The sequence below is a fragment of the Bos indicus x Bos taurus genome, chromosome 21, assembly GCF_003369695.1.
Source record: "Bos indicus x Bos taurus breed Angus x Brahman F1 hybrid chromosome 21, Bos_hybrid_MaternalHap_v2.0, whole genome shotgun sequence".
Lineage (NCBI taxonomy): Eukaryota > Metazoa > Chordata > Mammalia > Artiodactyla > Bovidae > Bos > Bos indicus x Bos taurus.
The window spans coordinates 59,205,011-59,214,931 of NC_040096.1; the positions used below are offsets into that span (position 1 = coordinate 59,205,011).

General features: G+C 54.2%; 1 protein-coding gene across 1 annotated transcript; it reads left to right on the forward strand.

Annotated features, from left to right (window-relative positions):
* Positions 1 to 795: 795 nt before the first annotated feature.
* LOC113879932 (serpin A3-7-like) lies at positions 796 to 9,400 on the forward strand. The gene is given in 5 exon segments (XM_027521794.1): positions 796 to 844; positions 2,642 to 3,277; positions 5,197 to 5,467; positions 7,842 to 7,992; positions 9,025 to 9,400. Coding segments are annotated over 4 exon segments (1,254 nt in total). The 5' UTR covers positions 796 to 844; positions 2,642 to 2,643; the 3' UTR covers positions 9,223 to 9,400.
* The last annotated feature ends 521 nt before the right edge of the window (positions 9,401 to 9,921 follow it).

Genomic DNA, 9,921 nt, shown 5'->3' on the forward strand with positions numbered 1-9,921 from the left:
GCCTCAACTTGCAAATCAAGCTGCAAACAAATAGCTTATAGCATATTAACAACCATGTGTGAGGGCCTTCCTTGGAGGTCTGGGGGCTTAGGCTCAGCGCCCCCAATGCAGAGGGCCTGGGGTTGATCCCTGGTCAGGGAACTAGATCCCACATGCCCAAACTAAAGATCCCGCCTGCCTCAACTAAGACCTAGTGCAGCCAAATGAAAAACAAAACAAAGAAAAACATGTGTGAGTTTGTGTTTGGAGATTCCTATCACATAAAGGCGCGTGCACACATACACACTGCAAAGAAAACTCCCAACAAAGACACACAACACAGTGCTGACTTGGGATTTCCCTGGGGATAGAGTGCTAGGGAATATTTTCCAAGCTCTTTACATTTTCAGGGTTCTACATGATCCTCAATGAGGATATCAGAAACAGGAATAAAACACCAATAAGAGTCGATAACTCTTTAAAAAGAACAACAATTTGGAGAAGTTTTCAATGGTCCATTTGATGTTTTCTGAGTTGTCACATGTTCCTCAATGAGTATTTTATAAACAGAAGAAAACTCTAACACAGGATAGACTTTTTGTGTGTGCTAGTTTTATGGATATTTTTTAGGGGGAAAAAGCAATTTCGGTAACTAGATTGTTTGAGTAGATCTAATGAAACCTGTTACCAGGAATGGTCATCTGCCCATTTCCAGTCAGAGGACAGAGTCCTGTGTTGTCCCCGCCAATGTTTCACAAGCCTGGGAGGAGGGCTTTGCAGGATAAATAGGCAGCAGCACCTGGGAAACTCCAGCATCCGGGCAGGCGGCGCCTCTGGATCCACTGCCCACACCCCGCTCTCGCAGGCAGGTAATCCGTGATGCTCCCACACTGGGAGCCAAGGGACCCCTTTCCCAGGGTGGTTCTGGCCTTGATCAGGGGTCAGTAGAGCCTGAGGCAGGAGGGAGGCAGGAGGACATGTGTCCAAAGCTGGGAGGGTTCTGAGTCCTCTGAAGACCAGTCCTCTCTCTGGGTCTTAGCTTTCATCCTGCAAAGGGAGGGACGTGCCACCAGGGCTTCTGGGGACATTTCTGCTTCTGACTCTTTGGGATTGTTATTCGAGCCAGCTGCGCTCCATATAGCTGTGCATCCAGCGTCAGGTCAGAGCTCCCCCAAGGGCCTGAGGTGCGTCTCCTTGCCTGGGACAGGGCACTGCTCTTAGAGAGCCCTGGGGACAGAATTAGTGCACCAGGTTCCGCTGGGCAGAGGGGTCTCCAGGGGGCTTTTCTGGGCTCCACTGCCCCTCTAGGGCCCCTGGACAAGCAGAAGAGAGGTGAATCTGCTTAGAAATAGAGCCTTAACCTGGCTAAATAAAAAAGCACCATTCCTTCAGGATAATTTCCGAAAAAAAAATATTTAACTCTTTTTGAAAGAAACCACTGTATCAGCACTGAGCAAACTGAATTGTTGGGGAAGCTGATCGCCTCTGTCCTCAGGCTTGTGCGAAGGCCTTTCCCCTGGGCTCTGGCTGAGACTCAGCTCAGGCTTCTCCCCTCCTCAATCTCCCCACTTACCCGTCACCACCCAGCAGTGCTCTCTCCTCTGAATCCTGAGATGACAGGGCAGAGGCTGCAGGGAAAAGGTCACCAGTTTGACCTCAGTCTCTCCTGAGGCATCTGGGCAGTATCTCGGTCCTCTGTCCCCAGGGATCACAGTCTGGCTTGTAGAGTCCTAGAGAGGGTGGCCAGTGGAGGGGGTGACACATCTGGAACTCCTCTTAGGAGCCCAGCACCTTCTTCCTGTACGTTACCTGAGCCGTTCCACATGTTGGATGGAGGTGGGAACTGAGGATCAGGGAGGTGCAGTCACTGCTCGTCACCACACAGCACTCACAGTGGTCCAATAGACATCCTCGACCAGGTCCCTGAGACTCTGAGCTCACCCTGCTTCTCCCCACTAGGAGGCCTTTCCCGGTTCTTGTTGGGAGCACCCTTCATATGTCCACGTGGCAGGGGCTGAGCAGAACGCTCTGCCCTCCTTGTTCTTTGCACCAGCCCTCCTCAGGGCAGCCAGGCTCCAGCACGGCTCCCGCTGCCTCTGGCGGCCTCTCTCCTGAACCCTCACTGTGACCAGGCACCTCGATGGGAGAGCCTCCCTGAGGTCACACTCTTGTCCTCAGAGGTGGGGAGAGGTGCTGTGTCCTCTGATCAGTGCAGGGCTCCTTCCTGGGGGGACAGAGAGGGGGCACAGTGGGAAAGGAGCCCTGCTTCCTAGGCCCCTCTGACAGTGTCAGCTCCGGGGAAGAGGGAGATGGGTTCTCACTGGACAGCACCTCACACCCATCACCGGCTTCCTCGCCCTGGAGCCAGGCACCCCAGGCTCCTCACTCTCACTCTCTCCACTGCTTACTGTGTGACCTTGGAAAAGCCCCTTCCCCTCTCTGTGCCCAGTCTCTCCACTGGGGAGATTGCTAATGATCACAGCACTTGACCAAAGGGTGAGAGGGAGCCCAGAGCCTCCTCGTGTGTGTTGGGAGCCCAGCAGGGTGCCTATCCCTGGGAGGTCCCAGAGCAGCAGGGCTGAGAGAACAGCGACCACGGGGGACAGTGTCAGGGGTTGGGACATCATCTGACATGTGGACTGAAAGGAGCTTTGCTTTTCAGACATGAGGACAGAGAGAATGTCCCCCCTCCTGGCTCTGGGGATCCTGGTGGCTGGGCTCTGCTCCAGGGTCCACTGCCTCCCAGAGAATGTGACCCCAGAAGAACAGCACAAAGTGACGTCTGTGGATGGCCACTCATTAGCCTCCAGCAACACTGACTTCGCCTTCAGCCTCTACAAGCAGTTGGCTTTGAAGGACCCCAATAAGAACGTCATCTTCTCCCCTCTGAGCGTCTCCATAGCCTTGGCCTTCTTGTCCCTGGGGGCTCATGGCCCCACTGTGACAGAGATCCTGGAAGGTCTCAAGTTCAACCTCACAGAGACCCCCGAGACAGAAATCCACCAGGGCTTCCAGCACCTCCTGCAGACGTTCAATCAGCCCAGCAACCAGCTGCAGCTGAGTGTGGGCAACGCCATATTTGTGCCAGAGGAGCTGAAGCTGCTGGACAAATTCAGGAAAGATGCCGAGGCTTTTTACGCCTCTGAGGTTTTATCCATCAACTTCAAGGATTCTGAAGCTGCCGTAAAGCTTATCAATGAATATGTGAAGAATAAAACGCATGGAAAAATTGAGAAGCTCTTAAATGATCTTGACGTGCTCACAAATTTAATCTTGTTGAATTATATCTTCTTTAAAGGTGGGTGCCTAGTTTGGGGTTCAGAGGAACAAATACTTATTTTCTGAGGTGTCAGGGCTATTTCCTGGCTTAGTCAACTGTCATTAGGTGAAACACTATAGAGAAGGTTGCTGCTGCTGCTGCTAAGTTGCTTCAGTCGTGTCTAACTCTGTGCGACCCCAGAGACCGCAGCCCACCAGGCTCCCCCTTCCCTGGGATTCTCCAGGCAAGAACACTGGAGTGGGTTGCCGTTGCCTTCTCCAATGCAGGAAAGTGAAAATTGAAAGTGAAGTCGCCGAGTCTTGTCTGACTCTTAGCGACCCCATGTACTGTGGCCAACCAGGCTCCTCTATCCATGGGATTTTCCAGGCAAGAGTACTGGAGTGGGGTGCCATTGCCTTCTCCAATAGAGAAGGCTGCCCTCAGCTTAAGGGGCTTCGGCACTGAGGCCCTGCCCCAACCATTGGCTTTGATCGTCTTGGGATTTCCCAAACTCCAATGCTCATTATAGGACGTTAGTGCACCGAAGCTGCTAACCCTTTGTCTGACACCGGGGGAGAGTTTTGTTGTGACTTAATCTTACCCCGCTGCTAGAGGAAGGGTTTTCCCATACTCATCACTCTTGTGTGTGTCCTTCCTGATGAGGTGGTGCTGGAGACCTCAGGACCCTTGGCCCTGCCCACCATGGGCTGGTTCTGACCTGCCTGGGGACTTGGTCTCTGGAGGCTCCCAGTGAGGCTGGTGGGCTTCACGGTGAGACAGACTCTGAGGAGCCTGCGCATCCCCAGGGTCTTCATCTGTGCTCTTCTATCAGCTTAGGGGGGAACAGGCCAGGCCACCATCCGGGGGCAGCCTCTACAGAAGGGAGCCTCCTAGACAGGATCCTATCCTGGCTGCAAGCTGGTCTGATGCCCGGTCCCGGTATCAGGAGGTCAGCATGGCAAACCTCAGCCTGGATATTCACAAGGGGCAGAGTAGAGGCAGATGGATTTTGCACAGGGAGCAAGAAGGGCCAATAGGGATCTAGAGATAGATTATCAAGTCAGGAAGTGGTCAGCTATGGAAGAGACACCAGCTCTTGGAGACAAGTTAGTCCAGAGCTGGGGGCTCCTGGCAGAGTCCAGAGCAGCCCTCTTGGGCCACTGTAGTTGTCTGTAAATAAAAGCTTAGAACTGAATTATTCTTAAAAACGAATCCAGGCCTGTCCTGCTATGTTTGGTTTTTGCGTTTTCTGTGCTTCCCTTTCCTTTTCCACCTCAGGACATTCTCCTTACAAGTCTCTTCCCCAGGGGCACCCGAGGCAGCCTCCCTTTCTGTCTACCCCCGCCTCTAACCTTGAGGACACAGGCAGGGGTGGAAACAAACAGGAGGTGGTGGGGATACACATTCCCTGAAGCCCCAGAGCCCTGAACTCCTCTAGAAGTCCTGGCCTCAGCGAGGATCCATCCTCCTGGGTGGAGACCCGAGTCCTCTCCTCTGTTGACCCCGCCCTGCCCTCTGGATCCCTGTGTGGCTCCTGCTCCAGCCGGGCTCGCAAGGCTGCGGGGATGTGTGTCCTCCCTGACCAGCCAATGACTAAGCCCTGGTCACTAACATGTCCCCTTGAAGGGCCAGGAGGTCCCGTATCTCCCCAGGCCCAGCCTCATCCCCATCTCTCCCTTGCCCTCCATATTTCCTGTTGACTTTGCATGTAGCACAACTAACCAGCTTTGCTTCATGCCCCCCTTCTCAAATGCTGACCTGCGGGGTTCACCCCATCCCCAAGGGCTTACCCATCTGCCCAGGCGCATGTGCACACCCTGGCAGGCCCACACAGAGGCACATGGTACGGGGGCACAGCTGGTGCAGGGAGGGTCTTCCCCACTGAGGGATCAGGGCAGAAGAGGGAGAGGACACAGTCCTTGTACTCACAGAGTCCTCATCTGTCACTTCTCCTCCAGCCCAGTGGAAGACGCCATTTAATCCTAACCATACTTACGAATCAGAGTTCCACGTGAGCAAGAACGAGAGGGTGAAGGTACCCATGATGACCCTTCGCCTGGAAACCCCTTACTTCCGGGACGAGGAGCTGGGCTGCACGCTGGTGGAGCTCACGTACACCAGCAATGACAGCGCCCTCTTCATCCTCCCCGATGAGGGCAAAATGCAGGACCTGGAAGCCAAGCTGACCCCGGAGACGCTGACGCGGTGGTGAAACTCCCTGCAGCCCAGGTGACTCCCCAGGACCCGGAGCTGTGGGTTCACTTGCCCTCTTGGTCCTTCCCCCTCTTCCTGGACTCCTGACTCCCAGCAGCAGGGCCTCAGGAATGTCAGGGGGCGGGACAGTGGTGGGAGAACCTGTACTGAGATGACTTTGCCCTTTGCTACCTTAGGGACTTTGGGGCAAAATTTTTCCTTCCATAGGATGATGACATCAGAGGAGGGGACGGCAAGGGGACTGAGGGTTCCTCTCACATCAACATGTATTGAGTCAGTAGGATCCTCAACAGAACACCCAACGCTCACGCAGTTCTTTCTTTGGCTCCGCCTTTCGACGGTGGAGAGGAAGGGATAGAATCGGGATGAGGTGAGGGCTCAGGTGAGACAGGCTCTGAGGACCAGCTTGACACTGTCTTTCCATCATAGCCACTCATTTATTCATTTATCCACTTGGCACTGGTTGAATTAATTAATGAAGATCGTGTTATGTCTAAGGGCATGATTTAGATCCCGAGTCGGCAAATAAAACACTAAATTCCCACCTTCATGGTGCTTAATTTGTGACTGGGGGAGACCGATAAGAAATAAATAACTAAATAAGTTTGTACTCAGAGAGATGGGAAATGGTGAGGTGAGGGAAAATAAAGGAAAAAGAGAAGGAAAATTGGATCCGGGGTAGTTTGTGATTATAATTAGGATGGCCCTTAGGTGATGTGTGAGGTGAGGGACTGAGTCATGTGGATGTTGTGGGGAAAAGCATTGCTGACCAAAGGAACAGTCAGTGCAAAGCCTCTGAGGCAGGAGCGAGCCTGGTGTCATTGAGGATTAGTGAGGCCAGAGCAGGAGAGCAGAGGGAGTGAGAGGAGAAGTTGGGAGAGGTCGGGGTCCTCAGGGAAGACTCAGGTCAGTTGGAGTCTTTCAGACCCCTTGACTCCCCCACCATCTAAGGGAAATGGAAACTCATCACAAGGTTTTGAGTCAAAGAGCAAAAGAGCTGAGTGATGTTTTAGAAGAACCACTCAGGGTGCTGAGTGGAGAGCAGATGGCAGAGGACATGAATGGAGGCAGGGAGGCCACCAGGAGCCCAGTAGGGTCACCCAGGGGAGGGCGCTGGGGGCTGGACCAGGAGGAGCCGGCAAGTATGGGGAGGGGTTGTGTTCTGGGTAAACCCAAGGGTAGACACAGACCAGGAGGTGGGATTCAGAAGACTGATCTCAGGGGGACAAGAAAAGGAGAGGCAGCTGGGCCAGAGTCTGCAGGGGCGGGTAGGGAGGGGGTGTGGGCAGCTGTGCAGGGCACCCCACAGTTTAAGGGGAACTCCTCATATTTGGCATCTAAGACCAGATAGCCTGACATGAGTCTTAAGGGAAATACAGAGAGAGAGGGAGGGAGGTCTCGGGGTGGGTTAGGCCTGGTGGGAGCTGCCAGCAGGTTCTTGCTCCAAGAACCTGCTGGTGGCTGCGCTCAGAGCTGAAGCTGTCCTGTCCTCAACTGGGAAGGCAAGATGGAGACTCTGAATTGGAAGATTCATGTCCCCAAGTCCCCTGACTGCAGCCCCCAGCCCCCCATGTCCCCTCCAAGCCCCTATTCAGCTCCTTCCTTCCCTGCTGCCCACACTCAGGCCACCCTTGTGCTGTGGAACAGCCCCTCTGGCTTCCCACATTCCTGCAAGTGCATCCACCTCCTCCTAGGCTCCTCTTCACCCAGTTAGATCCATCCCTTCCCCTGGGACTCAGGCTCCATGCCACCTCCTGCAGGAAGCCTTCCTGGTGCCTGTGGAACAGCCCCCCGGGCACAATCTCCTAGCTATTGTGAAATCCCTGTTGGAGGAGGGTGTTTTCCTTGCCTGCAACCATGCAGGGGAGAGGCGAGGACCTTTGTGGGCAACACCACAGCCCCAGCCCTAGGGACATTAGACTCTTTCAGTCAGGAATGCATAATTAGGAATTAAGGAGAGTTAGCCTGCAATGGCACCCCACTCCAGTACTCTTGCCTGGAAAATCCCATGGACAGAGGAGCCTGGTAGGCTGCAGTCCATGGGGTCGCTAAGGGTCGGACCTGACTGAGGGACTTCACTTTCACTTTTCACTTTCATGCATTGGAAAAGGAAATGGCAACCCACTCCAGTGTTCTTGCTTGGAGAATCCCAGGGACGGGGGAGCCTGGTGGGCTGCCGTCTATGGGGTCGCACAGAGTCGGACACGACTGAAGCGACTTAGCAGCAGCAGCAGCATCCTGAGGGGTCTAGACACTGAGGAAGGAAGTTCATGTTTCCAGTGTTAAGGAGGTGGTTGGAGATGAAACCACAGAAGATCAAACTGTGAGGTGGAAGAAAAGCAGACACTATGTCCAGTGTGAGTTCAAGTTTATCTTTCTAATTTCCTAGACATATAGATGAACTCAGCCTGCCAAGGTTTTCCATCTCCAGTGACTATCAGCTGAGAGACATCCTTTCCCAGCTGGGTATCAAGAAAATCTTCACCAGCGATGCGGACTTCTCAGGAATCACAAATGACCACAAGCTGGCAGTTTCCCAGGTAAGTCTAAACTTTGCACAATTCATCCTTTTTATAGGAGCTTGAATGGGGGCAGACAGGTAGATGTTTGGCTAATTGTGAATTTGCAAATTCATTGAATTTCCTATAAATCAATCACCCTCCCCAGGACTGAGTTACAATCATCTTGGGAGTTGTCCCCACCTTCCCTGAAATATAATGTGACCACGAGTCCATCATTGGGAAAGAATTCCCCTGGAGTGGAATCAGTGGACCCCGTTGCAAGCTCTACTTTTCATGCCTAAACAGGCAAATAAAATCCTGTGGCCCTTAGTTCTTTTCACCTACAAAATATGGTGATAGTTCTTACCCAGCATGAAGAAACTGGCAGAGCAGGTAAGAGGTACTAACAATGGCTCAGGGCCATCATGATGAATAAATACTAAGAGCGGGAGAGAAGGACCCCAGGGGTCCTGGTACTGCCATCCTAGAAGCAGAGAAGTTAGAATAAATGGGGGTGGCTGGAAAGCCCTGCAGTCTCCCCTGCACCCCACCTGCCAGAGGGCCTGGTAAAGGAGGCACAGAGGCCATGGGGCCTTGTAGTCCAGGACTGGGAAGCCAATTCTAGGCAAGGTAGCTGAGGGCTCAGGGACACGTCAGCTGGGGCCACCGTGGCGCAGAAAGCAGTGCCGCGCATCTGCAACTTTGGTATGGAAGGACTGTGGACGGTTCCCTGCAAGAAAAGTGCCTCGATCTGGCCCCTCCCCCTACACTAGGGGGTGCTTGGGGGACAGCAGAGTCTGTGGACTCAGACAGAGAGGGATCCAGATCCAGGAGCCCCTGCTCTTTGCCTCTCTGACCCTGGGCCCAGGACTCTCAGCTTCCCTTTGCACATCCATGTATCACAACGGCAAAGCAGCTGATAGTTGGATGGGAAACAGACAGATTGAACAGGTTGACAGCACAGTGACTGACCAGGAGCAGGTGGATGAACGTCGGTCCTCAGAGGCGCTCAGGCCCCTGCTCACACCCTGCCTCCCCATCTCCAGTGGTAATGTTCCGGTGTCCCTACAGGTGATCCACAAGGCCGTGCTCGACGTGGGCGAGGAGGGCACGGAAGGAGCTGCTGTCACGGCTGTCATAATGTTTACTTCATTACCGTTGCACGCGCTAAATATCAGTTTCAACAGGCCCTTTCTGCTTTCCATATTCTGCAAAGAGACTCAGAGCATCATCTTTTTGGGCAAAGTCACCAACCCCAAGGAAGCCTAGAGCTCCCCTCCTCCCTAAGGAGCTGGGTGCCCAGGTCCCTGGAAGCAGCCTGGCCCCCTCTGCTCATCCCTGGAAGGTGACAGCGACAGTGCTAGGGGCTCCAGGTGCACGGGCGCTGTATGTCCTGGTGACAAGGAGGCTCTGGGCCACAGAACAGCAATAAAGCACCTTCCTTGGACTGGAGGCTTTCCTGTGCGTCTCCGCCCTGCTGCTGGGCCCCAAGGCCAAGCCTCTCGCCCTACCACACATGTTCAGCCCACCCCCCCTCTGGGCCCCTCTGCCTCAGCCTCACCAGCCGGCCCAGGAGCAGGCTTTGCACCTGTGACCAAGCCCACTGGACCTCAGGACTAGAACTGGGAGGGGCCCTTGCTGCCGATGACCACTTCCAGGGGCTCTGGGTCCAGGTCAAGTCTCACTCCTTCCTCCCCAGGGCCTGGGATGTGCCGTGGTGCTCACTTGCATGGGCTCTGACACTGACCTCTTCTGGCACATGCCCCTGGACCCCTCCTTCCTGTGGCTGAGTTAGGCCTCCTTCCCCAGGATCACCCCTCTGCTGCCCAGCACCCCAACCTGGGAGACCAGCTACTCCCAGGATCCCAGCTGAGCTCCTCCACCGCCTGGCGAATTCCACCTCCTCCCCTGACAGAGGATCCCCATCAGCCACCAATATGGCGCTCCTAGGAGTCAAAAAGCAATAGA